General features: G+C 50.5%; 8 protein-coding genes across 8 annotated transcripts; 3 read left to right on the top strand and 5 right to left on the bottom strand.

Moving 5' to 3' along the window:
- Positions 1–1,775: 1,775 nt before the first annotated feature.
- Positions 1,776–2,267, top strand: N7509_010578 (uncharacterized protein; the record flags this gene model as incomplete). The annotated part of the gene is made up of 1 exon (XM_056635215.1): positions 1,776–2,267. The coding sequence occupies one exon, from the start codon at positions 1,776–1,778 to the stop codon at positions 2,265–2,267; it is 492 nt and encodes a 163-aa protein (XP_056485835.1).
- Positions 2,268–4,447: 2,180 nt separating this feature from the next.
- On the bottom strand, positions 4,448–6,869 carry gua1 (GMP synthase (glutamine-hydrolyzing); the record flags this gene model as incomplete). The annotated part of the gene is made up of 14 exons (XM_056635214.1): positions 4,448–4,484; positions 4,540–4,598; positions 4,659–4,811; positions 4,862–5,674; positions 5,730–5,758; positions 5,829–5,901; positions 5,952–6,076; positions 6,126–6,190; positions 6,240–6,248; positions 6,307–6,346; positions 6,403–6,435; positions 6,488–6,611; positions 6,674–6,697; positions 6,825–6,869. The coding sequence occupies 14 exons, from the start codon at positions 6,867–6,869 to the stop codon at positions 4,448–4,450; spliced, it is 1,629 nt and encodes a 542-aa protein (XP_056485834.1).
- A 1,526-nt stretch (positions 6,870–8,395) lies between these two features.
- N7509_010576 (Six-hairpin glycosidase-like protein) lies at positions 8,396–10,171 on the top strand (the record flags this gene model as incomplete). The annotated part of the gene is made up of 1 exon (XM_056635213.1): positions 8,396–10,171. The coding sequence occupies one exon, from the start codon at positions 8,396–8,398 to the stop codon at positions 10,169–10,171; it is 1,776 nt and encodes a 591-aa protein (XP_056485833.1).
- A 19-nt stretch (positions 10,172–10,190) lies between these two features.
- N7509_010575 (uncharacterized protein) lies at positions 10,191–10,442 on the top strand (the record flags this gene model as incomplete). Its single annotated transcript, XM_056635212.1, has 1 exon — positions 10,191–10,442. One exon carries the CDS (start codon positions 10,191–10,193, stop codon positions 10,440–10,442), a length of 252 nt encoding a protein of 83 aa, XP_056485832.1.
- Positions 10,443–10,871: 429 nt separating this feature from the next.
- On the bottom strand, positions 10,872–11,411 carry N7509_010574 (cell wall mannoprotein 1 family protein; the record flags this gene model as incomplete). The annotated part of the gene is made up of 1 exon (XM_056635211.1): positions 10,872–11,411. One exon carries the CDS (start codon positions 11,409–11,411, stop codon positions 10,872–10,874), a length of 540 nt encoding a protein of 179 aa, XP_056485831.1.
- Positions 11,412–12,928: 1,517 nt separating this feature from the next.
- Positions 12,929–19,899, bottom strand: N7509_010573 (uncharacterized protein; the record flags this gene model as incomplete). Its single annotated transcript, XM_056635210.1, has 7 exons — positions 12,929–13,042; positions 13,097–14,755; positions 14,811–15,047; positions 15,244–17,089; positions 17,152–19,039; positions 19,346–19,462; positions 19,800–19,899. 7 exons carry the CDS (start codon positions 19,897–19,899, stop codon positions 12,929–12,931), a joined length of 5,961 nt encoding a protein of 1,986 aa, XP_056485830.1.
- A 770-nt stretch (positions 19,900–20,669) lies between these two features.
- On the bottom strand, positions 20,670–23,450 carry N7509_010572 (acetate--CoA ligase; the record flags this gene model as incomplete). The annotated part of the gene is made up of 6 exons (XM_056635209.1): positions 20,670–20,732; positions 20,792–21,066; positions 21,125–21,254; positions 21,309–21,569; positions 21,624–22,868; positions 23,439–23,450. The coding sequence occupies 6 exons, from the start codon at positions 23,448–23,450 to the stop codon at positions 20,670–20,672; spliced, it is 1,986 nt and encodes a 661-aa protein (XP_056485829.1).
- A 1,659-nt stretch (positions 23,451–25,109) lies between these two features.
- Positions 25,110–27,479, bottom strand: N7509_010571 (Zn(II)2Cys6 transcription factor; the record flags this gene model as incomplete). The annotated part of the gene is made up of 4 exons (XM_056635208.1): positions 25,110–25,369; positions 25,447–25,925; positions 25,987–26,679; positions 26,743–27,479. The coding sequence occupies 4 exons, from the start codon at positions 27,477–27,479 to the stop codon at positions 25,110–25,112; spliced, it is 2,169 nt and encodes a 722-aa protein (XP_056485828.1).
- Between the last annotated feature and the right edge of the window lie 284 nt (positions 27,480–27,763).

The following is a 27,763-nucleotide window of genomic DNA, read 5'->3' as shown; positions in this document are numbered from 1 at the left end:
GCAAATAGATGCTTGCCGACACATAGGTGATTTCGTGGGCGTCAGTTTCGAAAGCGGGCAAAAGCATATTTCATGGGTCTATAGTTTGAGTCAGAAAGAAATGTGCCTTAAATTTTCTAAGCGTCATTTGTAAAACTCAACCACGTTGTAAGATTTTAATATTTTATCCCCCATTGTCAGAACTTCTAGAAAATATTTTATTTCCGCTGCAGATCCCGGGTACCCGCATGATGGAGGCAGCCGACGCAAAACGTGAGGTTCCTCACTTCGCATTCTGCGAGGATTGATTGATGTCACTCCATAGCATTCAGATACCGGGGCGAACTAAAATATACCCGTCAGATCCTTATTCGAAGAAAGAAGGTTATTATCCAAGGGATACCTTACTCTTATTGAAAAAGGGAACGTATATTTTCCTTCACCCAAAAGCAAGCCACAGAAGGAATGCTTTGGTAAACTCTTTTCAGGGAACACCTTTTCACTTTTTTGAAAAAGCTGAACTTTGTCAGAATGGACCCACTGTAATGGTATTGGAAAATAACAATTACTTTATGGGTCTCGCTCCGCTCAAAATTTCTCGACCTGGAAATAGAGATCCCAGACAGCGTGACAGTGATTGAGGAGATATTCAATGTTGAGTTCGATTCAACAACGACCTTTCCGGAAATCGTTTCGCAGTTCGTTCTTATTAAGTCACCTTGATCCAGCTCGATGTATACTTTCATGCTTGCTCGCGGAACTATGGGAAATCTCATCTCGGAAATTGCACACCACAGGTTCTCAGAGTAAGTGCGGCGACTTTGCCCAAAAAATAATAAATCGTACTATTTATTAGTTACTAATAGTTACTAGACAAATGATTGAGGTGTCGTGTAATTTCACTGACTACTGCGTCGCATCTAGAATAGTTCCTCAAAACGATCGCCGAGAGAAAATACATCTTGACCAGGGGGTCTACTGGGATTGGCGGCACGATACCCAATAACTGAGTAAGAGAACCCAGCCTCATAGATGTCTCCCGGGCGAAGTGGGCCCGCCGGTTAAAAATAGTCGGTGCCTGCCAAGGACTCTCGGCGGATGCTACCACCCGCTCGGTCCCCCTTTTCTAAATGCATACGAGTAGCGAGCCGGGTTCTAACTTATTTTCTCAACAAGCTGGGTTAGGAATATTCCCTTAGCTCCACGCGACATTTTCCGGCAGAAATCCATGCGAAAAAACTTAACATATCTAGAATTAGACAAGCCTAGTAAATCAGATCCCAGCTAAAGGTCTTTGACGACATTTTCCTCCAACTATTTCGTTATAAAATGGACTGCTTAGTTTTAGTTCAGGCATAATTATGTCACCCCGGTTGTGATAATTGGGCTGCTCTAAGATCTTTCTCAATTGATTAGAGGCACACAGCGAGCGAGTATAAGAATATCAAATGAAAGACGATGAGCAAATTGCCACGAAATTTTATTATCGTAAAATCACAGTACTCGGCGCGAAGTGCCAAAGGATATTAGTCATTGTGATACAAATAAATTTGATGGGTTTCAGTCCCAAGACCCGAGCCAAGCAGAACATCTACGAGGCACGCCGATTTAGAATAGTCGGTCCCCTACGCCGCCCCACACAGTTTCGGACTAGTAACGGGCACTCACATATTCAGCCCTACTCCGTAAGAGCCATCGCCTATTATTTCTTTATAATACCCCTAGCAATTCTGGAAAAAAGTTGATCTCCTCCTCAAGCTGAGTTTCTACAGCGAAAAGTCAAGACTCCCTACAACATGTCGATCACAACTACCGGCTCCGCGGCAAGCACTACATGCGGCTCAACAGCGCAATACGAACTGCCCGTCAAAGACGCAGCCTGTGGCGTACCAAACTCCTCGAAATACAAATCTATGATCGAAGTCTGTGCAAAGCCCGCAGGCGTACAGGCTTACAACAATGACTGCGCTCTCTACGCTCCTGCGGTCGATCAATCGGTCCAGAAGCTGACCGACTGTCTCTACGACGCGGGCGTGAAATGGGAAGATGTTTGGTGCTTTGGTTCTACAAATGCTACTGCTTCCGCCACCTCCTACCCAACTGCTACTGCTACCGGTACGCTTCCGAACAAAACTTCGAGCTCGACTTCTACTTCTACCTCTACATCCACCTCGAGCTCGACTTCTAGCCCCAATGGAGCATCCTCTGTCTCGACCACCCAGTTCAGTTCCAAGATGGGGGTTGTTGTTTTCACTTTGATGTTTTCTAGCATTATTTTTGGCATGTAATTGCTTGATGCTTACATTGTGTACTATTACTATGTATTTAACTTGTCCTAACATCCTTTACGATTTTGGAAGCAGAATAAACAGATACGGTGTTTACCATAGGTTTGGTTTTGGTTCTGACCCTGCCAGTTTTTATTTGCTGCCAATGAAAAACCTTCGTCGCTGTGCCGTTGATGTCGGTCTAGTTTTAGTTTCTCAAGGCCATTGATAGAACCGATCGTTGACCCCAGCTCAAAAGAGTGGGTTAGTGGTATTTTCCCCATGTGCAAGCTTAAAATCGTTGACGTAGTTGATCAAATCTCACCAACCACAGAAAATGACTATTTAATGGAAGGTCACAACCATGGTTACGCAGGGGTTAATCTTGATCAGAGTAGGTTCGTGTATTTGCTGCGATGATTATTGTATCATTCGGATAATCACCATGAAATAAGTAGATACAAGAGAAGGTAAGATATAGATAAAAAGAGGGAAAGAAGCAGAAAATTGAAAGGCTACAGAAAGATAGCGAGTGGATAGCCCAGGTGGGCAAGATATAACTTGAGAAAAAGGTCATCACCCAGCCCGGGCCACGACTGGTGGCATATAATTCGACCCAAAAATGGTCTGCTCAGAGGCTTTCACAAGAATGACTCGAGCTTAACACGCGTCTTAGAAAGCCAACTGCGCATAGAAGTATCCGAGAGATGGGTGAAGTCACTGCGTTCGAAATCAATTGAGCTGCGTCGCATCGAATCAATGAATTTCGGCCAAGTATTTGTTAGAACCAAGTATCTGATGTGCTCGTTAACTTCATTGAAGATAGTCATGTCAAAGTCAGCGGGGATCTCTCCCGCATATTTGATATCCGAGACTCAGCCAGTGGCGATGTGCAAAGGCTCACTGTCATTAGAGACGCCTCGAGAGCATCATACGAGGGATTATCTCGCACTGTTGATCAGCGCATGCACATGATTGATTTGGAATCTTCTTCGTCGATTGACGGGTGTTGGTTGGGTACTCAAATACCTGTCGATCAACTCGATTGGATCCTGTCTGAAATTTCAGGAGCATCGCTCGCTTCGAGGAGGAAATGGTCCTCGTGGAGTGGAGAGAATACGGTGATGAAATTCCGCCCGGTCGAGCAGTGCTCAACATTCTAGAACAGCGAATAGCTGAACTATCAATACTTCTTAGTCGGAGCCCAAAGTCTGAAGGATTTCAAGTCATGACTGCATAGGCTACTGCCACGATGAGTCTCAACAACGTTTTGGATTGATCTACAATCTTCCGGCCTTAGAGGCTGACAAACCGCCGGAAATTGTGTCCCTGTATGACCTGATCCATCCACAAAATAGTGATGATGCGGTATTTCCAAGCTTGAATGACCGCTTTCTACTATCGCGTATCCTAGCGAACAGTCTATTACAACTCCATACCACATGTTGGCTTCACCGAAATTTACGCAGCTTACACATTCTGTTTGTCAAATCCGGAAAAAGCATGGACTGGCTTCAGTATCCATATCTCTCTGGATTCGGATATTCGGATATTCTCGATTAGACGATCCTAGGGCAGTCTCTATACCGCTTCGTGCCCAAGACGAGGCAGCGGCATACCAGCACCCTGAGTTGACCGAGAATCCGCGGATCGGATACCGGCGTGAATACGATGCCTATAGCCTGGGGATTGTGTTAACTGAAATTGGATTGGATTCTGGCGCCCGATTCTCAAGTTCGAAAGTCGGAGTATCGTCCGAAGCTGAACCATCGTCGGCTGTTGGAATACCAGCTCACTGACGATCTTGCGCATCGGATGGGTCAGCAGTTCGAGCAGGCTACCAAGCTATTATTGACCGGCAAGGAGTATGGAGATTCCAAAGTAGAGGGGGAGCAGCTGATTGCATTTTCACGCAATATTATCTCACGGCTTGGTATTCAAAGCTGCACTGACCCATTTACGAAAATTATCAAATAAACTTGAGGGATAGTCTTTACTCTTCATGACTACTGGAAGTAGACCTTGTCAGGAGCCAGGATACATATCAAAATGTAGTAATGATTTCTATATCACTCATCTCACTCTATGTACTTTTCTAGTAGTAGAGTCCTTAAACGCCATAAATGTCAATTCCCATCTTTTTCCTTAGCCACTGCCGGCTAGTGATGCATCTTCAGTTTGGATTCCTTCTCTTATATCGCCTATTCAAGCTCAATAGTGCCAGGAGGCTTGGAGGTTCTGAAGAGGGAGTGTCAGTTGAAGGCTCCGAGGGGATGGCTTTGAGAAAACTTACAAATCATAGGTGACACGGGCAACGCCCTCAACCTGGTTGCAAATAGTCCGCGACACGTCCTAGATGGGCAAACAAGTTAGCAAGCATGGTATTGTAACCAAAATATGACTCTAACTGACCTTGAGGAACTCAGTGCTGAAGTCAAAGATATCGGCGCTCATGAAATCCTTGGTTTGAACAGCGCGAAGAATGATGATGTAGCCCCAAACACGCTGGTCACCGAAAACACCAACACTGCGGTTGGTATCAAGACCCGCAAACGCTTGAGAGATCTACTCAGGGTTAGCTTATATCCGTCTTAGCTAGCTATAACCAGACATACCTGGTCGTAAAGGCCTGCCTCCTTGATCTTAGTGATGAAAATGTGGTCGGCCTTACGGGCGATGTCGACACGCTCCTGTGTGACGTCGCCGAGAATGCGGATAGCGATGCCAGGACCGGGGAAGGGGTGTCGGTTCACCAGCGACTCGTGAATACCGAGCTGACGGCCAATCGCTCTGACCTCATCCTTGAACAAAAGTCTGAGCGGCTCAATAAGGCGCAAGCCTTGGCCGTTCATCATACGCTCAGGCAGACCGCCGACATTGTGGTGAGTCTTGATCGTGGCGGAAGGCCCACGGAAGCTCAAAGACTCGATCACGTCAGGGTACAGAGTACCCTGCAAAAACCATTCCACCTTGCCAGAGTTGGGGGTGCTCTCTGCTTCCTTTTCGATTCTGATAGCCTCTTTCTCGAACAGATCGATAAAAGTAGATCCAATAATCTTTCGCTTCTTTTCCGGGTCAGCAACACCTGCAAGACGGCTCATGAACAGCTCACCAGCATCGACAACTGTGAGGTCAATGCCAAGGTGTTCTCCGAGTGTTTGCTTAACCTGCTCGCACTCATTAAGACGCATGCAGCCTGTGTCGACGAGGACAGCCTTAAATCTTGAGCCAATGGCAGCCTTGAGCAACGCCGCTGCGACTGTGCTGTCCACACCACCGCTAACAGCGCCGATCACGAGAGAACGGTCACCAACGAGCTGTTGGATACGAGCGATCTCGAGCTGAGCAAAGTCGCCCATCTTCCAGTTCGCCTGAGCGCCACAGATATCAACACTGAAGTTACGGAGGATATCGGTTCCGCGGGGAGTCTAAATTGGAATATCAGAGGGAGTTCTTGGACGACACAGGGTAGGGGTAACGAACGTGCTCGAGCTCGGGGTGGAATTGAACGCCTGATTGTTTCTCTCATGTTAGCATATTGTCGCAAAAGTAGCCTGCGTCTGGAAAAAGGGAAAAACAAACCAAAGATAGGCTTCTCCTTGTGAGCGATGCTAGCATACTCCGAGTTGGTGGTTGCACCAATGACCACAAAGTCCTAAAAAAAAGTCAATGACTATGCCAAAAACACGGCTTTAGCTCACTGACCGTAGGCAAGCTGACGAGCTTGTCGTAGTGGGACATGAAAACAGGAATGGCATCGCCCAAGCCAGCGAACAGACGATCGACGTTGTCGTTAACCTTGGTGATGTTCACATCGGCGTGACCATACTCTAAGAAAAGAGTTAGAAATAACCATATAATGTGCTGAATATTACAAACCTCGTGCCTCTCCACGGGCAACATTCTTCGAGTCAATGCGCCATGCGATCTCCTGGCAACCGTAGCTAAACAGTATTAGTCTTATCCTGACGTTGATGTCGAAGAAAATCATACCAAATACCACTACGCCTCACGTGTTAGTCCAGGTTCAAGTTCAGCAAGTTGGGTTGTAGGTACTCACAGAATAGGGACGTTCAGGTCAAAAACAGCAGGGTCGACATCTTCACATATATGAGTATAGGAAACAGGATATCCGAGGGAGGAATGAAAGCCTTACGGGGCGAGCCATTGTCGTAGACGGAAGCAGGACCTGGTAGATTGGTTAGACCTTGACAAAAGCCATGTAAGGAATCATTCCATACCTCCAGAGAACACAATTCCCTTAGGCTTCCAAGTCAGATCCGCGATCTTAGTGGTGCAGGGGAGCAGCTCAGCGAAGACACCGAGGGAACGAAGACGGCGGAGGATCAGATGGCTCGTTTGAGACTTGAAGAGTCAGCATTTGCTAGAGTCGGCGGTATATAGCCAGGGGTCCGCCAGATACATACTCCAAAGTCGAGAACCAGGATAGTCTAGAGAGTCGACAACTGTCAGCCAATTCGTTCATTTTGCATACATGAGTCAATTGCGCCTGCACGCGGGGTCGGGTGATCGCAAGCTGCGGTCCAGTCGCCATTCCACCTCAGGAACGATACGTACGTCGAATGTGTTGTGAGGCGACTCGGCCTCAATGTTAAGAGCCATATTTTAATCTCGGGCGTATTGCGAATGGTGGGGGTTCGTAATAGTTGCACGAAGAAGATCCAAAAAAAGTTTTGTGGTACCGCCGCCTCCCCTCCCCAACAATACACCGCCCGGGCCGAATAAACCAGCAGAAAATTTCCCCACCATGTCACATGGTGAAGGCGGTATATCAACCGCCTTTTGGTGAGTCATCACATGACTACTTAGGTAGGACTAGTTACATACTTCGACTTTGGATGTGCTTATAAACAACGCCTAATCTTGCGCATTGGAAGGTCTAATCGATCCTTGGATAGCTACATAGTACTTGAATCCAAAAATTGAATCCACTCTATACCGCAAACCTCGATATGCTTTCTGGTCTTCAGGCTTGAATGCAATGTGACTTGAGTGGAAATGAAACGTGTATCAAACGAGTAATATTACCCTGTAATACCACAGGCGGTGAGGGCCGCTCTTAAGTATGGCAAAAAATCGAAAAACTCAAGGGATTCGAAAAATTTCCCTGAGCCTCAGCGGCAGAATGTAATTTTGGGGAAACAGCTACGAAATGACAATCCCATACATGATACAACCATACTGGCCGGCAACTTGAACGGCACGAAATACACATTCCCCCTAAGCACGTTTTCTAGTTTGCACACAACAAAAGGGATGGTTTTAATCAAGTGAGAGATGATGAGAACTTATCAGGGACATCTCCATATCGGATGGATCAGGTGGGTCGTTGATCGGTAAAGCAGGCTTGACTTTACATTACTATATGTAGTACCCAACATCCATAAAGGCAACTCCAAGGGCAAACTTTGGAATACAATACATATTCTATTTGGATGTCCTTACAAGGTATGTGAATGTTTGTTTTTTAACCTTGGAACCTCGGAGAAATCAGCGAAACTACCACCTGACGCTATTTACCACCTAATCTGCTGTGCTGGGTATTAAGTCGTCGATCTTTATTGTTGTACATTCCAAAGCTTGCTACCGAAATTGTTCCACGGGTTTTATGCCTCTAATATAACCAATCTCTTATAATACGCTCACTTCGCACTGGCAGGTACTACTAATAATATGCGATATGTAGTCGATACGAACCGTACAGTTTAAGCCCCAGTGATTCCTACTTTGTCAGTAGTCTCTGACCCGGTTGGTGTCTTGGTCATTATGTAGAGCTTTGCCCCGCTTAAACTCTCTCCGATGCGACACAGTGTGAATTTTCCTGTTTTGTCTCAATGACTGAAATTGTCGTCAAAAAGCCTCCCGCATTATCCAACCGAAATGTCCTGCAGCGGAAATGGTGGGTTCGGCATCGGTGGAGCTCCGTGGCTTGAAGAATACTAATGTACACCCCGCAGGAGAATTAACCGACTCGTCAGGGGCAATTAGTCGATCACCGCATATTTCTCCGGGCCACAACTATAAATGAGCAGAAAGTAGTCAAGATGTATCTTTGTCAAAAAGATTACTGGCTTTTGTGGCCGGAAATTTATCACCTCACTTGGCTTTACATCTCCTGATAGCCAAAAATGCATTTTGACAAATTGTTTACATTTGCTTGCCTTGCAGCGCCAGCGCTTGGTTTAAATACGGCTGAAATACTTCAGGAGTATTTTGGCAACGATGCACCTTGGTATTCTGATCGCATCCCAGTCTTTGAATCCAGTGCCTCTGATATCCAGGATGTGTACTATTACCGATGGAAAATCTTCCGAGCCCACCAGCGCGACCTTGGCGCTGATGGCTACATCTCAACTGAATTCCTCGAAGACGTGAGCTGGCAGACGCAACCATCCGCATTGCTTATAGATGCGACGAATATGCACCTTCGTGAAGGACGCTGGTGCCGAGACCGTCGCTTCAAGGATGATTACAGAAACTTCATCTTCGGACCGAATAAGAACCCTTATCAATTCTCCGAAAGCATGGCCGATGGAGCGTGGCAAGGTTATCTTGTTGATGGCGTTTCTGATACCATTACTGGGCTTCTTGATTCCATGCAAAGTGTCTATACGGGCTGGAATACCACAAGCATGTCAACGGGTGGCTATGATGTATCGAAGAGCCTATACTGGATTCAGCCCTTGACAGATGCGACAGAGTATACTATTGCCAGCATTGATGCCTCTGGGGGCTCCGATGGATTCACAGGCGGTAATGCATTCCGTCCGAGCATCAACAGCTACCAGTATGCGAATGCGTTGGCTATCTCCAATATCGCTTCTCTCGCTGGGGACAAAGACCTTGCGCAACAGTATAAGAAGAAGGCAGCTACCATCAAGGATACTGTCCAGAACTTCCTCTGGAACAGTACATTCGAACATTTTATCGATCGATACAAAGTGGACAACGATGATGTCAAGTACTGGGACTTTATCCGAGGCAGGGAATTAGTTGGTTTCGTGCCCTGGACCCACGACCTCCCGGACGACACTCATGATTTCGCCCAAGCATGGAAGCACCTCATCGACTCTTCTAAGTTTGCCGGGCCACATGGCCTTCGTACCAATGAGCCCAGCTATGAGTACTTCATGCGACAATATCGCTACGAAGGTGACAAACGCGAATGCCAGTGGAATGGTCCTGCCTGGCCATACCAGACTACCCAGGTCCTCGCAGCTCTTGCCAACTTGCTTGACCACTACCCCAAAGCTACGGCAGCAAATGTTATAAGTAAAGTCGACTACACCAATATTCTCAAGCAGTACGCGCAACTACACTACAACCAGAACCGAGGAGGTATTCTGGATCTCGAAGAGGACTATGATGCAGCTACTGGCCTCCCAATTGTCGGGCTCGCTCGTTCTCCGCACTACTTTCACTCCGGCTTTATTGACCTGATTCTATCTGGATTCGTGGGTATTCGCCCTCGTGCAGACAACACCCTCGAGATCAATCCAGCCGCAGACGGGAGCTCGATCTCATATTTCCGAGCAGAGCGAATCCTTTATCACGGACACGAAGTCGCCGTACAATGGGACGCCACGGGAGACAGGTACGGCAAAAAGGGACTGATCGTCGAAGTCGACGGTAAAAAAGCAGCAAGTTCGAACAGTCTATCCCGTCTGACGGTCAATGTTTCCCGCAAAAGCCCGCCGTCAGTCGACCGTCCGATTGCCGTGTCTGTCCAGCAAGGTGCGGGCACAAATTATCCAAGAGGCACGGTTTCCGTGACGAATGTCACCGACACAGCTGGCATTCACGCTGCTATCGACGGGCGCGTCTATTTCTTCCCCGAGACCGATATCGCGAATGGGTGGAAATACCCCGATAGGCAACGGAAGCGAAGTTTGGTTTCAGATTGACTTTGAGAGTTCAACCAAGATGCAGAGTGCGGAGATTGCGTTCTTTGCGAACGACACTCAGAAATTTGACGCCCCGAGTGATTATCGCGTCCAGACTAGCCAATCTGGGAAATGGGCAAATGTTTCCAATGGCAAATTCGACAAGGTTGTTGCGAACGGTGTCATAAAGGCTTCTTGGGATGCTGTCAGCTCAGAAAGTATTAGGCTATATTTCACACCCAAGAAGGGACTGCAAGCGAGATTGATTGAGTTGAAGGTATTTGGAGTTTAAAGCCGATGATGAGAACAGACAACTAGCAATATGATTTATATTCAAGCCGCAAAATCCACGGATACCTATGAAAATTGCGACAAAATTAGTAAACAACAGCAGATATTAGTTTGTGATCACATAACAACAAACGCTGTATGCTCGTAGAGTGATACCGAATGATATGATCCTTTACGCTGCAAAAATATGTGTATTTTGATGTTTTAAAGGGGCACAGACGTAGTAATAACATGGAGCATAAAGAAATATTATTCTTTCACTTCATCGAGATACATATCGTCCTGGCATATCCAAATAACAAGAGGAATCATATCGGCCATATCATAACCGCCAAACCAATTTAACTTGAACCGTACTACTAGTATTGATCCCGTCCATTCATAATTTCCAGAATACCTAGGTGAATCATGGCCCGGCCATAACATGAACTTAATCCGAGAAAGCCTTAATAGCTTCATCGAAGTGCTTGTCAAGGCCACTCAGGATTTTAGGGGCATCCTTCTTGAGCTGACCAGTAACAATGCTCTCAATAGCCTTGCCGAGGCCACCAGTCGCACCCTTCAGATCTTTAAGATCTTTCTCGACGAGGCCATCGGCCGAGCCGCCGAGAACTGGCTTCTGGAAAATAGGCTTTTTGTCGACGAAGCCATCAAGGAGGGTGTAGACGGACTTGGAAAGCGAGTTGACCGAATCCTCGAGCTTATCGGAGTCGGCGGAGCTCAGATTGTCGGTGTTGCTGGCTGTGTCTTTGCCGTCATTGATGATATCGAGAAGGTCCTTGGCTTCTCCTTGGAGCTTCAGGGCGGTGCCCATCACGTTGCCATCACTGGTGAAGCCCTTCAGGGTCTTGCTGAGAGATACACAAGAGTCCTGAATCTTTCCAATGCTGGACTCGATATCCGCGGCACCGCCGGCAATAGCAAGGCCGATGGAGGCAAGGCCGGCAAAAAGGTACTTTGTGGCAACCATTTTGTTTAGTGGTGGATTTATTTGCTTAGGCAAATGATAAAAGAGGAGAGTTGCTTTTGTTGATGGGAAGTATTTGTTTGGCTTCGAGTTGAGAAGGAGAGCAAGCATGGACCCTTAAATAACTTTTTTTTATGATGATGAGATCGTCGCAAAATATAGATCGTTCTTCAGATCGGCGACTTTCTGCTGAAACCCCTCAAAACCGCCCATCTATGAGACTAGGTTAGGTAAAAGACCGAGGCTCATCCTGTGAAGTCACCTAGAGTTTTGGACTCTAAAACCAAACTGATTCTGACTAGTTCGATTGCTTTACAATCCGGATGCTATCCTGCCTGGACATACCCGATTGGACGTAGACCGTCCCATGACTATTGACAATTTGGCAGTCAAGCAAACCACCAATACCTGTCTGTGCCTATTCTTCTCCTCTGCCTTCGAAATAAACAATAATACCAATAGAGATTCTAGACTTAATCTCATGGTGTTCGTACTTTGGGTCCGCGGCGATCACCCGTGATGGTTCAAGGTTTCCAGGGGGTCGTGGGTCGAGGGTTGTCAGGGGTCCAATCCATGCCAAATTTGAAGACTTGACCACAAAATTGAGGCACGAAAATGCATTTATACCAAGGGCTAGTCATTCCGTATTCCATAACTCTGAGTACCCCGCGAAGGTTTTCATTCAAGGTTTGCACCAAAAACAGTCCCTCTTACAGGGCAACCAATGAATGAGATCCCCGGCGACTATCCCCCTGGGGGCGCGCCCTGAATTCACACCGTTGGATCTTATTTTCTCGATGATCTGGGTCCTTGCGAGACTCGTTGTGTAAGATCTACATGTTTGTCTTATGCAGACCCGGTATCTTCAAACTTGAATTGCCTCAAATATTTTCCTGATTTTTTCAAGAAAGACAAATATGGATCTCGACTGCGCAAAGGACAACACTCATTCGGTTTCTGGGAAATTCGTTCTTCTCTGTGCATGATATATTTCTCGGTAATATTCGAAAATACAGAAACCGGGCTTCTCAAATTTAAACCGAACCTTCCAATTGAACGGGAATCACTGCCGGGGTGTTAAACCCGGGGAAGCTTCCCAGTAGATACAATTTCCGAAACAAGCTTCATAGAGGCTGGATGCCCGGGAATGCCCAAGGACAGGAACGTCGATGATCCCTGTTCTTGTGGCCGAGTATGATGATTATCTCAACGAGTTACGATTTTCTACTATACAGTGGGATAGTTACAGGGAAGGGCGAAGACATTGCGTGTCAGTCACTACATTAATGCGACATTCGCATCGGGATGGCAACGACTCTACATGTAGGAATACGGCGTAGTGATGGGTAGATTGTTGGGGTAGACGAATAAAGTACAGTTCATATCGTGATCACAGGACAAAGGAGAATTGGGGTAAAAACAGAAGAAAAAAAGAGGACATTAGGGACTCAGCAAACGAAGAGCAAAGAGATGATATGAGCAATGATGGGCTCGTAGCAACAGAATCAATGCCTCGCTAACTAAAAACCACCAGCCATAACAACGCCGTAATACCGACGGCTCATCTCAACTGTTTGAAGAACACGGGCGTCACCAGTCAGGGGCAACCCGAGGATTTTTGAGGCCTCGACCGACTGCAAGAGGTTAGAAAGTTTATCACACCAGATTGTATGGGAGGGTTTACTAACGTGGACATCTTCATGCGTAATCCAGCCAGCTACAGCGCGGCTCATCTCCTTGAATGCAACGCGCTCTTCTAAGCCGTCGATTCCTGAGCCGCTACGGACACGATCGCCCATTGCCACGAGGGCATTTACCAGTCGGCTTAACCGGGTTGGATCTCTGCGGCCCCGAGTCGCGGTTGCGAGACGAAGGAAGTCTTCGTAAATGCCGCCACCGGAAGACCAGCCGCGCATCTTGCGCTCCGGTCCATCGCCGAAACCGGTGACTAGTTGTTCAAGGGTCGCGTAGTCACGGGAGATGACCGCTGTAGGTCCGACAACGCGGCAGAAGGTGGCGTGGGCGTCGTTCCAGTGCTTGCCACGGATCAGTGCATCAACCTCGCGGATAGCATCACCACTGGCACGTGCATGCAAGGCCTTTGCGACCCAGATCCAGGGCTCGGGAAGCTGGAGCTCGTTTGTGAGGTGTTGCCAGGTTGGGTCAGGAGTGGTGCCGTCAGAGATGGTAGGATCAGGGAGAGAAGCGCCGAAGCGAGCGAGGGTGTCTTGCACAGTCCGCTTGCGATCTTCGGCCTTGGAGAGGTGCAGAAGGACAAAAAGGGCAGGGGAAAGTTGTTCATTCGCAATGATCTCAGAAGCATAATCCCAGACCAGGCGGTCGACTTGATGCTGGTCGATCTTGACGGCATCAGTTTTGCCCACTGCGGCAGCAAGAACATGATGAAGCTGGAAGGAGAGGCGGTTGTTGAGTCGGTCACCAGACAGAGACTCGGGTAAAATTGCGGCGGGGAAGCTAACAGGGGGAACGTTTGCAGCGCCATTAACAGCTGCGTACGTCTTGAGGAGCACCCAAAGAGGCGATTCACGACCTAATGTATCGGCGCCGGGCTGGAGAGTTGCGCGAGAGCTGTCTTCGTGCGAAGGGTGAGGGAAAGCAGGCTCGAGTCCCAGAGTCAGGTCATTCAAGAATTGAGACACGGCAGCCTCGATCGGCTCATCCTCGGTAGTACCATACCAAAGGCGGAGGCCGAAGGCTTGGAACCAATCCAGGTCAAAGCGCTCAGTGAGGAGGAAGGTGGAAGCCCGATCTTCCAGAGCACCGCCGGTCTTGCCTTCACTGCCAAGACCATTGCCCGAAACAAGCTCGTAAAGGGCACGTAGAGGCTCGCTCATCTCAGAGAGCACGTTGTTCTGACGCCAGACCTCGATCTGGTCTGTCAATTCCGCCCGGGAGGTAGCGTCACGGCCGATCTGAGCGACAAGGGTAGCAAGGTGAAGGTTATTGCTATCGATAAGAGTCTTGCAAGCCTCCTCAATCCGGTGAGCACAGAGGAGGTGGACAGCACGCTCCTCAGCCGAACGAATCAACTCCAGGGTTTGCGTGTGCTTTTCACGGATGATGCTCTCCCACAGACGAGTCAAACGGTCCTTCTTGATGCGATGCACGAATTGGGATCGCAGCTGAGTTGGCACACCCGCAGAAATGTCATCTTCGATGTCGTCGTTGAATAGAATGTTGGCTAACTGCCATACCAGTCTTTCCTCTTCTTTGGAATGCGCAAAGGCAAACTGGCGCATATCAACATTGGGAAGACGAATGAATGGAGTTCCGTCAATGCGCTCGACAGTGGATTGTTGCTTTTGCACATTGAGCATCTCTTGCGGCTAAGAGAAGGTCAGTGATGCCATTGATGAATACAGACAAATCGAATCTACATACCTCGCCCGTCTGGTGGTACTTGAAAACCGCAATATCTCTGCCCTCGCTGAAGACAGACAAACGCTCCTGCCAGCGGTTGTTGACACCAGAAATCGGTTCGGCCATGTCGTCCTTGGCGCAAACAAGAGAGTCCATGAGACCCCAGCGAGGCTTGAACGAATCGTGGAAAGCGACGTCCTTTTGGCTCATTTGGGCCTCATCGCCGGCGAAGGTTTTGGGTTGTTTGTTGTAGGGCCACTGGAAAGAGGGAAAGGGTTTAGCTCAGAGTATTCTCAATTTAGTTAACTATCTGGGTGGGATGTGCAAGTGAATAGAAGGCTAGTTACATGATCAAAGGATAAACTGGGGATATGCTGAAGTGTGGGTAAAACAATGAACAATGTGGAATGGGTAAAAGACAAAATCAAGTACAAACAGAGAAGGGAGTGCGAACCTCGAAGCCTTTAGGCTGCACCTTTGAAGGTTTCAGCGGCGAAGGGGCGCTCTGTTTCCGCGGTTGCTGGAAGAGCGAGTTCATCAAGTCGATACTGTTCGTAAACCCTTTCTTGGGAGATCCGTTCGATTTCGCTTCTGGGGAGCCGTCGTTCAAGAGAGCTCGGTCGGCAAAGGCATTGGCCTGGATTTCACGTAAGGCATCGCGGTTTTGTTTGCGAGGGCTGATGGTGCGCTGAAGCTGCTCCGCCCAGTCCCCACTAAGGTCGAGGCGAGGCTTGGGAGGTGTGCCAAAGTGCTTGATTGGGTGGGTGGTGTCCAGTTCACCGTCGGTGCTCTGGGAGTCTTCCCGCTCCACGGTATGATGAAGGTGTGGAAAGGAACCCGCCATGTCCATCTCCTGGTCTTCATCAGATCCAACTACGGAGTCGCCAGAGCGCTGGCTCTCGGTGACATCATCTTCATGCTCAGTAGTTGAACCCGTGGAGCCTTCCTCTAAAAAAGACTCAGTCTCGCCCTCAGAACCCATCTCCTCATCTTCCATCTCCATAGCTTGGCTACCAAAGGACCCGGGAACGAGCTTGCGCTTCTTGAAGTCGAAGGTATCATCGTCGATTCCAGCCATAGAGCCAACGAAAGACTCGTCGATTGAGAAGGTTGCGGATTGCTCAAAGCTGACTGGGTGGTCCGGCTGAGCCTTAGGAGTACGGTTGTCATCAGGACCCGCTCCAAGGGTACTCTGGTCGAGACTCTCACCTTCTTCATCTTCATCGTAGTCCAGACCATATGTAGTAAAGTGAGGAACCTTGAAGACCCAAGTACCAGTCTGGGTATCGTAGTCGACAAACTCGGTATCGTGCACCTTCTGAAGACGGTCAATGTGCTTATCAAACAGGGGTCCGCTGGTAATGGGAAGCGGGGACTTTCGATCACGACCACGAGGCCAGGAGTTCTCAATGCGAAGGGTAGAGACGACGTTCAGACCCTTACCCATCGGAGGCTTGATAGTCTCATCGGGGTAAACAGTGATTTTTCGCACACCAATCTCGACGATTTTGCTGTAGATGTTCTCCATGTCGACTGTAGTCAGGTCAACGGCGCCATTGAAAGTGACCGAACCGCAGTGCTGACGGCCGACAGTGAAGTTCACGACTTGCTTGAGCTGATCGCGACTCATTTTGTTCAATTCGGCGCGGCTAGGCTTCATCCAATACTCGCCAGGCTTAGGGTCAGAGCCAGGAACGAAGGTGGGACGCTTCACGGAAGAGGTATTAGCAGAAATAGGCTCGCCGTTCTCAGGAACCACAGCGAGGTCACGGCTGATTGATTCCATCTCAGGACGCTCGCTGCCGTTTCCGTCAATTCCATTGAGGCTACCGCTGCGGCGTTGGGAGCGCAGGAAGCCCAGTTCTTGGGGAGTGGCTTGGGGAGTAGGCTCCGGGCTCTTGGACTCGACGCGGACGATCTCAGTGCCCTGAACAGCCGAGGGGCTGGCGTCGAAGCTGACCTTCTTCTTGAGCTTATCGGGGTGGGTCGAATCATCGCCGTTGGTAAGGGTAGGGGCAGGTGATGTGCTGGCGGGACGAGCGAAGAGATCGGTCCTCAAGCTGCGGTCGATAGTAAGACGCTTCATGCTGCCACCATTGCTACGTCCACCGCTGGACTGCAGGGCGCCGGGCGACAGAACACTGTCTGACTCGGGGTCGAAAGTCTTGCGCAAGTTACTTGTGGAGTAGCTCTTGCTGAAGCTGCGGCCGAAGCTGCCTCCAATGCTGCCGCGAAGACTACTGCTTCCACCACCGCCACCGAGAAGGCTGTTACTGAAGCCAGAGGGGGTGCTGCTGGAGCTGGAGGGCGAGCCGTAGGAGAGTAGGAGAAACCGTATCCCTGGCGCTTCGGAGGAGTGGACAGGCGGTTAGCTCCACCGGGCGTGATGGAGTAAGGAAGGGGAGCTCGCTGCTTCTGCCTCATGCTGGAGGAGAGGGGTGTCGCTAGAGGACCGGGGGAAGGAGCATCGGGAGTAGGCAAGCCAGAAAAGATAGACTGACTGCCGTAAGGGTTACCACCAAGCAGGGAGGAAGTCAGACTTCCGGGAACGGGCTGGGATTGTTGTGGTGCAGGCTGGGATCCGCCGAACAAGCTGTTACCGGCCGGCTGTTGCTGCTGGCTCTGGTTTCCAAAAAGTGAGGATCCGGCATTCTGCTGGGTGTTGTTGCTCTGTCCGAAGAGGCCGCCCCCGGTAGCGCCGGTAGAGCCACCGAAAAGGCCACCAGGCTTTTGCTGTTGCTGGCCACCGAACAAACCGCCTCCAGCAGGTTGCTGAGTTTGAGAGGCACCCAGGCCACCAAATGCACCACCACCTGTAGAGCCAGTGCCGCCGCCAAAGAGACCACCCGGCTTCTGTTGCTGTTGGTTCTGGCCACCGAACAGGCCACCACCGGCCGCGGGCTGAGATTGATTCCCTCCGAAGAGCCCTCCGGTGCCCTGCTGCTGAGGCTGGGTGTTAGCACCGCCGAAAAGGCCTCCGCCAGTTGCGGGCTGCTGAGTTTGAGCGCCTCCGAACAAGGAGCCGCCGGTGCCCTGCTGCTGAGTATTTGAGCCGAAGCCACCACCAGTGCCGCCGCCGAACAAGGACTTATTCTGGGTTTGGTTCTGGTTCGCTCCCAAGCCGCCGCCAAAGGCACTAGCGCCGGTCTGTTGTTGTTGGCCAAAGCCAGTGGATCCAGTAGTGGCACTTCCACCGAAGGGGTTCGAATTGGTGGTGTTTTGCTGGGCTCCGAATCCACCACCAGCGCCAAAGCCACCAGTTGTACCTGTCGAAGGAGTAGCACCAAAGGCAGGTTTGGCAGGTTGATTTCCTCCGAACAGGCCGCCACCGGTGTTGGTGTTAGAACCGAAGGCACCCCCCGTTCCTGCGCTGCTTCCAAATCCACCGCCAGTGCCAGCAGTGGCCGTGTTCCCACCGAAAAGAGAGCCGGATTGGGTGGTTGCCGCTCCGCCGCCGAACATTGAGTTGGCAGGCTTGTTGGCCCCGAAGAGGGGGTTGGAATTGCTTGTGGAGCCAAATCCACCGGCAGTCTGGGTAGATCCGAAGGTAGATGGTGCGCTTGTGTTAGCGGCGCCAAAAGGAGTGCTGGTGTTGGCGCCAAAGCCGCCAGTAGTGTTCTGCTGGGAACCGAAGCCAGTTCCGGCCGTGTTGCCTCCGAAGCTGGAGGAGCCGAATGCACCTGCTTGGTTGCTTCCATTTCCGAAGCGACGGCCCCGCTCATAATCGGCCAATCGTAGTTCCTCGAAGGAATAGTTCTTGTATGGAGGCATGAAGCTGACACTCTGGTAGTGGTTCATGGTGTTGGAGCTCGTGTCCTTCTCCGTGAACGGATTAAATGGGGTAGAACCAGTGCCTTCGCAGGGAGCCACTGCGCCGCCCGCTAGCGGAGTCGCGCCAGATCCAAAGCCGGTGTTTGTCGAGCTGCCAAAAGCGCCGCCCGTGGTGTTGGAGCCGAAGCCTCCACCAGTGGCTGCGGGTGTACCGAAACCACCGGCGGGTTTGTTTGCACCGAAAAGACCACCGCTCGTGTTGCTATTGGCATTGGCGCCAAACCCGCCTGTAGTTCCCGATCCAAATCCACCGCCAGTGCTGGAACCGAATCCGCCGGCATTTCCAGTGTTCGCAGTACTTCCGAAAAGACTTCCGCCAGTGCTGGGGGTATTGGTGGTTCCGAAGCCACCGGTACGGTTTTGTTGGCCACCAAAAAGGGAGCCAGATTGAGTTTGTGTGTTGTTGTTGGAGCCGAATCCTGCGTGACGGGAGAAGTACATGTTAGTCAATTGTCAAAGAAAGTCCCCATAAATGAAATATCTAAAAGGCGCAATTATAGCTCAATAAGATGAATTTGTCCTGGGATCGAATCGCTCAAGTTCCGGGGAAGTAGCCAGCCAAGGCATCGAGTCATATCCTGGACCAGTGCGCAAAGAATTCCTCGCAGGTGTTTAGGATTGGGGTAGGCTGTCGAGAATCCGAGATTTGTCGATATGACGAGATATACACCGAAAGGACATTGAGCGAGAAAACCCGCAAGACTCCTCCATATCCGAGCACGTACCTCCGCCGGTGCCGAAGCCGCTGGAGGTGTTGCCGAACAAACCACCACCAGAAGCTGCAGTGCCAGTGTTACCACCGCCAAACGCGGAGGTTGTTGATCCGGAGCCGGAGCCGAAGCCTAGATGACGGGGCAGGGATCGCGGTCAGAGACTGATTTTTCAAGCAGGCCCCTTCAACAAGACCATTTCCGTTGTCGCGGCGTCGCTGAGCATCGAGAGAGTCCGCGGGAGTTTTCGTTTGGCACGACTGAGGTTTATCAAGGCGAGAGGTTGGCGGCCTTGCGCGTGTCATGGTCCATCGCGGGTCGAAGTCAGGGAGCACCGGGTTGTTGCCGACAGAGCGAAGCAGTCGAGAAAGAGCCACGGAGGGGAGAGCAGAAAAGCACAAAGGGATTGAGAAAATAAAGCGCCAAGCAAGGATAGAAATCACAGAACAGAGAGAGAGAGAAGACCTACCTCCGGCAGTATTGCTGGAACCGAATCCAGATCCGGTGCCAAAGCCACTGCTTTGGTTGTTGGACTGGCCGAATCCTCCACCTCCAAAGCCGAAAGACATAGTGTCGGTTGAAGCTCAGGAATTAGTGGTTCATACGGCACTCCGGATATGGATGAAGCAAGGTGAAAGTGAGAAGAAAGATGAGCGCGTGGAGGATGAAGGGAGCGACGCGACAGAAAAGTCGGGTGTGCCAGTTCAGCCAGGCACTCTTGCTTAGGTCAGCCTCCGGGGGACTGCACTCCGTCACGTGAGTGGGTTGGTGCCTTACATGGGGAAGTGCCCGAGTTCAATCGCTTTGTTGTTGAAGGCTTTGTTCAAGTTGGAATGGTGCATGCAGCTGCAGGAGCTGTGAATGTAGGTTAGTTTCGGGAAAATACCGTGTTCCTGCTGCTAACCCTCGTGCTGGGTGGCTAATGGCAATAATAAATATTGGAAGCTCTCGTGAGCTCTACCCGAAAACAGCTACACGGGAACTATGCCCCTCAAACGTCTCCATGTCTCCATGTCTCTACGTCCCGTGTCTCTACACAACAAAGAAATTTTCATAAATTAACATCATTGAAATCCGAAAAGAAGAAAATCATATTCACACCGCTGCTAGATTAACAGACCAGGGAATCTCAAACATCAAATAGGCAACACTCATAAAAGAAGAAATTATCAATTTCGGGCGCCTGAGGGCCGGGGTCATCGGCCCTCCCAACGCGGCTTACTGCATAATGCTCAATGGCAATGGAACCAGAAAGAAGTTCAAAAAAGACTCATTCTCTTTTGAATCATTATCGTGAAATCATAGACCCAGTATTTTGTTTGTTTCGTTCATTTTCCGATCACTTGCGACGGGATGCGTGGACCGTCGCAATGATCTTATCAACTACACTGGGGTCGGACAGCTGCAAGAACGAGTTAGCGATCAATTCACGACATTATTTAATCGAGATGAAGATCTTACCGTCGAAGTGTCACCCAGGCTGTCCTCCTCACCGCTCAGGATCTTACGCAGAATGCGGCGCATGATCTTTCCACTGCGGGTCTTGGGGAGATCCTCAACAACGAAGACGGCCTTGGGGGCGGCGAAAGGTCCAATGGATTTGCGAACCTGCATCACAAGGTCCTTGCGAACCTCATCATTGGTCTCATTGCCTTCCTTCAGGGCAACGAAGGCGTTAACGGCCTGGCCGGTCAGTTCATCGGCGATACCAACGACAGCGGCCTCGGCAACCATAGCTATATACAGAGTCAGCAATTGATCGAAAGACCGGTTTTATCCTCATGGTGAACTTACGGTGCTCGAGGAGAGCAGCCTCAATCTCCGCAGTGGACAAGCGGTGGCCGGAAACGTTAACAACATCATCAACACGGCCACGGATCCAGTAGTAACCGTCCTGATCGCGACCAGCGCCATCTCCGGTGAACTAGAAAACAAGAGTCAATACTATATCGGGGATGGAAACGATTTCAACACTTACGTAGTAGCCCTTGTAAACATTCAGGTAGGTATCCATGTAGCGCTTGTGAGCACCCCAGACTGTGCGGGCCATGCTAGGCCATGGCTGCTTGAAAGCAAGGACACCCTCAACATCGTTACCGGAGATCTCCTCTCCGGAGACAGGGTCAATGATGGCGGGCTCGATTCCAAAGAAAGGAAGCGAGGCGCTACCAGGCTTAGTGGGGGTGATACCGCCCAGGGGTGTGATCACGTTGGAACCAGTCTCGGTTTGCCAGTAAGTCTGCAAAGTATATTAGCTGATGAACCGCGAATATTAGTGAAAAGAGATACGAACATCGCAAATGTGAGCTTCCTCCTTGCCAACAGCCTCGAAGTACCACTTCCAGACCTCAGCAGCAATGGGTTCACCGACGGAGCCGAGCACACGCAGGGACTTCATCTTGTGGTGGATGTGCTCGTTACCGGCACGCTTCAGCAGACGCAGGGCGGTGGGGGCAACATAGAACTGAGTAACGTCGTGCTTGTCGATGACATCCCAGTAGCGGGAGAAGTTGGGGTAAGCGGGGGTACTCTCGAAAACGACGGTGGCACATCCCAACAACAGAGGGGCGTAAACCACGTAGGTGTGACCAGTAATCCAGCCGACATCACCGCCACAGAAGTAACGGTCATCATCGTGGATATCAAAGACATATTTGCCTGTCATGGCGGCACCCAGCAGGTAGCCGGCAGTGGTGTGCATAACGCCCTTGGGCTTGCCAGTCGAGCCGGAGGTGTAGAGAAGGAAAAGGGGGTCTTCGGAGTTGACAGGCTCGGGGGCAAGGTAGTTGGGGTACTTCTCGACCTCCTCGTGCCACCAGATATCACGCCCCTCGGTCCAGGGAACCTCGGCACCAGTGCGCTTGTAAACCAGGCAAGTGGTGACATCGGGGCATTGCTCGAGAGCGGCATCAACAATGCGCTTAGTGCCAATGACCTTGCCACCACGCTTGCCCTCGTCGGTGGTGATGACGACCTTGGAGTTCGCGTCGAGCACGCGATCGCGGAGAGAGTCTGAGGAGAAACCGGCGAAGACGACGGAGTGGACGGCACCGATACGGGAGCAAGCCAGGAAGGCGATGACGGCCTCGGGAATCATGGGAAGGTAGATACCGACGGTGTCACCCTTCTTGACACCACGCTGCTTCAGTGTCCAGGCGACGCGGGAGACTTCTCGGAGGAGCTCGCCGTATGTGATGGAGCGGCCCTCATTGGGTTCGTCGGCTTCGTAGATGATGGCGACCTTGTCGGGGTTCTTCAGGGCGTGACGGTCAACACAGTTGAAGGAAGCGTTCAACTGGCCCTCCACGAACCAGGCATTATCACCATTGGCAAGGGAGCCGTGGTGGGTGGTCTGGAAGTCTTTGTCGAAGGTGAGCAGCTCACGGGCCATGCGGGCCCAGAAAGTGTCCGGACTGCGGATGGATTCGTCATAAAGCTTTTGGTACTCATTGATATCCTTGATGTGGGTGCCGGTGGGGTGCTTGTCGTGGAAAGCTTTGGGAACGTGATAAGTGTCGACCTCGTGGGCTTCCAGCACCTGAGGAGGATAGGTTAGCAATGATCGGCGGGGAAGGTGGGATGAAAAGAATGGCGGGCGCGGCGGTGCCAGTGCGACTAGGTACTTACCACGGAGGGCTTACGGTCGTCCGAACATATTTGTGAGCTCCGAAGCACAATGGAAGGTAAATTCAATGTGTTAGGAGAGAGGTCTGCTGAAGAGGAGGGGGTTAAAAGTTAGTGCCAGTGGCGGGTAGTGGGAAGAGGGAGCTTGAAGTGGAGGTGGGAATGTTGGAATCACTCACGGGATGGGGGAGAGGGGGGAGGGGTGGAGAGAGAATTCGAGAGACGAAGCGAGAGAGGGAAAAAGAAAAACGAGGTACAGCGTGGAGGGAGAAATATGAATATTAAATATTAGGAGAGTGCTGGGTTGGGGAGGTGGAGTAATTGGCTGTCACCGATTCGGGTCAAGGCTGGATGCGGCGGGGCTGTCACTGCGAGCGGCACGTAGTATACGAGTATACTACAGTAACGATAGTTAATTACTATCAGATGTATTATATAGTTGCTGAATAGATTAATAGATAATCAATATATGTATATATTCTACAGCTATAGCCATTGTGTAGAGCTATATCCTAATTCATCTGGTATTATCTATCCAATGTGATCCTCGACTACTCTGTGCATGCCACTTAGCTCGGTCATGCGGGGGACTGAGCACTTCCGTTGCCCCGGAGGAACTAAGGAACTATGCACTTTGGGCCGCTCCCCCCGGCTTCTTGGTATTCTTGCTTCGCTCGGATTGGATGCCGCCCGGTTCAAATGGAATGGCCAGATTGCTCATGAGAACCATTTGTCCGAAATGATCACCCCCGCGGTTATCCCTGGCACTTTTTCCAGAGCCAGAGAGCTAACTGGGCCAAGGGCCCTTTTGTTGGGAATCCCGGTCCAACGTCATTTCATTTTATTCCCCTTTCCCCCGATGACCGAGGGAATAATTTCTTGGTGTCAGATTTACTGAGATCCCTCCAGACCCAAGACTCCGGATGAACATCGCAATCGAGAACCACAGGGAAATTCCAAGATCGTGTCCCCCGAACTCCCGCGTGTAAGCAGCTCCCGATCGTCACGGGTGCGGGGGGGGATGAGGTAAGCAGAATGGAAGTGTGCAAAGTAGGCAAAACACCCCATTGGGAGCGAGCCGGGCCGGCTAGAAGTTTAATCTCTCCAATACCACCGAGTCCGAATACAAACACCTGGCAACATCGTCAATTTATCAATCATGCCCCTCTGCTGCAAGCACGCAAGGCTTTACAAAAAAAACCATATAGTACTACACTCAAATCCAGTCCCCACCCGCTGCGCCTGCATCAAACCGGTGAAAGGTCCGGGCTGTATCCGTACCACCACACACCCACGCTGGGAGCCAACTGGGATTGTGGGGGTGGGAAACGGAAATTGGTCAATTGTGGGACCAAGGGGTTTCGTGCCTGGCAGCTCGTCTGCACACCACGGCCAGGGGGAACGCTTCAACCGGGATTACCGGTTGTATGGCGGATGGACCCGATGTCTGGACCTCCCTCGCCTGCTGCCTCCGGCTATCGGGCTGGACCATCCGACTGCTGAAGGGGCACTCCCACTCAACGTATCGCGGCATTGCACGGTAGCAGACGGTGGACTGCGCCTAAACGTTGATCTGCTACCCCTCCGTGCGACTGTAGCATGTGAGGCCCGCGAAGATCAGTGGGAACCGTCTGGACCAAAACTAACAAGTTTAATGCCCACTCGACTCCAACTAATCCCATGCTAAACCCAAGCTAACCTCCTTAAACATGATAGCGCATGCAGCTTCTCTGCACCCTGCACCGCGTCTCACCTTGCTACTCCTGCCGCTCCACTCATCCCACTTGGCCCCAACAGAATCTGCACTGCGTGCCATTTTCCATTGTCCATCCCACCGGTCACAGGGGCCGATCATCCAGTTCGGGAAGTTTGAAAACACAAATTCGCTCGACCAATTGAATTCCCGCGGACTCCCGTCGCTAATTGCGATTACGGAGTCCGGACAACATGCTCACGTTCTCTCCATGCGAACCGCTGGTTCCTTTTGCTCCGCCCAAAGATTGGTGTGGATGGACTACCTATCCACCCCGAGAAAAAACCGTATTATCTCCAGCTCATCTCCAGTCTCAACCTCCCAAAATCCGTACTCGTATGCGATCGCTGTGATTCGGCTGTCCCTGCCCCTTCCAAGGCTTACTTTGATTACTACCGCGCCTCATGATTGGTCAATTGTACACTCAAGAGCCTCCTTGACATGCTTAGGAAGGAAAAAGTTCCGCGCCAACCCGGTCCAATGTGGACCATCGAGCCGAACAAGCGCCAGATTCAACAATTCGCAGCCTTGGCTCTGTCCTCGCAATGCTTGTCGCCACATATACACCAATCTCCGAGCTCGTAGCGCGTGTTCCTTGGACGGTGCCTGTACTATCAATAGCATCATGAAGCTAGAGACGGTGGCAAAGCCTACCCGCGACCCTATCCAATCATTAGCACAAGTAGAAATAGAAATTTGGACTGTGAGGAAACAAAAAAAAAGTCTAAAATCCACCTACATGAGTACCAGAACCCCGCTAAATCACTACACGCCATTCTCATCACTGAGCGCAGCATCGTCGCTGCACAATTCTCGGCCGCCTTGAGCACCGCATTCCCGGTACCATGCTCATCGGACATATCAATCGCAGGCACAGGCTCAACTTCACTTGCCTCAATGATCTGAGTGATGTAATCATCAACCATATTCGTAAAGGTTATCGGGTCCTCATCTTCTTCGAATAACCGCGGCGGCGCAGCAGACCGGACCATTGGTCGAAGTAACGAGCGAAAGATGAAGACTTCCAGTAAAAGATACGAAAAATGAAGGCAATGAGATCGCGGTCCACTCCGATCAATCGTCGCAAACAATCGATTCTGCAGTCTGAGTTGTGGCGGCAGAAGTGAATACCACTCTTTCAGCTTTTGGAGTAGACCCCGAGCCGTGTCGAGAGATGCGTCAAAATTCGACGAGAGCCGCTGCGATGCGCGAAGAGAGCTTATAGTACTTAGTTAGCTGAACGAATCAAGAATTGAAAAAAGGCGATTGAATTACTCACAACAAGCGAACCTGCACTTCATCCGCTATCCTCGATAACCGCGCGAAATGCTGAAACTGCCTCACATGCACCACACCACGCAGCGACTCGTCACTAGGCGACAACAAAAAGTCAATTTGCATCTGGTCGATTCGAAAATCATCATCATCGAGATCCGTCACGTCCCACTCATCTTCTCGAATATAGGGCGGTCGGCCCATCATCAGACTGCGCCATTTATCCTCCGCATAGACGGCCCACCATAATCGCCGGCGTAGACGTCGCTCCCAGGCTGGGAGACCCATAGGTTTACATTCTAGTGTGAGGCCTAGGGACGTGGCGAGGCCGACTAGTAGACCGACGAAGGACCAGACGAAGGAACTGTCTGCCACGGCGCTTTTCTTGCCTTCGCTTGCTTTGTGGAGGTAAAGGAGTCCTGCTTGTAAAGTGGCTAGATGGGGTGTATGTAACTCCTCGAATAATAGTTCGAAGACAAGGCGCCAAAGTCTGTCTGTGGATGGGACGGAGTAGGCGTTTACGACGCAGAGGTACTCGTCGAATTTGGCGTATGGTTGGGCAGAGGCGTAGATTGCGGCGAGGAGGTGCACTGGTATTGTCTGTAGGATTTGTTGCTCTGGGGCGGGTTGGGATGTTGACAGTCCGTATTGAGAGCGTGATATAATGGGCAAATCTGGAAAGATAAATTTCATGAACCTGTTCGCTTGGTCTTAGTAATGAACGGTATTGATAAATCTGAATGTGAAAAGAATAACTCACAACGATACCAGCCTCTGGCCGCAATCCAAAGGAACAAGAGCATTCAAGTCCTCCCGAGCCTGATCCCTTGGTGCGAATTTGGTTTCATCTTTCGTTTGTTCGTATAATTGGTCTGCTGTGACCAGGAAATGGACCGGAATCTTTTCCTGGAGCGGTACTCCACCTGCATTACGAAAGTGAACTTGATGGAAGAGGAGGAATCCGTGATCATCAAACTTGCAGTGCCGTAGTAGCCAAGGATCTGATTCTCCCGATGCCCCGATGACCTGTGATGAGAATCCCTTTAGCTGATCTAGGGTTTGAATGGCTTGTGGCGTGGGCCTTTCCGGGAGATAATATTCAGGCTGAGAAGGGAGGAAGAACTCATCAACGGATGTTGGATTCAACTCCGGCTGAATATCCGGCTCTGTAATTGAGAAACCCGAGGCTTTGGTGAAATGTGTGGGATCATTGAGATTCTCGGCAGGTAGGTTGCTTGCATCGGGCAAGACGGGTATGGTTTCATGGGCAATCGGCGATGGTCTCAGTTCTGGCAATGCAGATCGACGAGGCAGGACAAGATTGAAACTACACTCCGAAGATGCAGCCTCGCAGCGCCGACATGATTTGTTTCCTTGAGCTTCGCATCGTAGCTTCTTGCGACGGCACTGGTCACACGGAGGGTGTCGTTTTGATCGGTACGGGCGGGCGGACTTTGAATGACGATTCGATTCACTCCGAGTTAAGAGTTCCGCCATGGTCGCAAAGAAGCAGATCAGTGCGAGATCGCCGACCGTAGATTACGAGCGGCGAATTGTTGATTTTCATCTATTTTGATTAGACTGGGGGATTGTTTCTAGATAGAAAGAGGTTCGCCGAACATGTGGGTTGATTGGGTGGCGTTTGATGTTGGAAGAAGGCGTCCGGCTTTTTATAAATTCAGGTTCACTCAAACGGCCTGGTTCGTATATCTTTGGCTTTTCAAAAAATTCATATTTTGAAATCCAGTCTGGTCTGAACCGAGTGGCCTGACGCGATGCGG

Source organism: Penicillium cosmopolitanum (assembly GCF_028827165.1).
Source record: "Penicillium cosmopolitanum strain IBT 29677 chromosome Unknown utg000009l:1.0-9042332.0:1.0-9050551.0, whole genome shotgun sequence".
Lineage (NCBI taxonomy): Eukaryota > Fungi > Ascomycota > Eurotiomycetes > Eurotiales > Aspergillaceae > Penicillium > Penicillium cosmopolitanum.
This window is presented reverse-complemented; position numbering and strand designations above follow the sequence as displayed.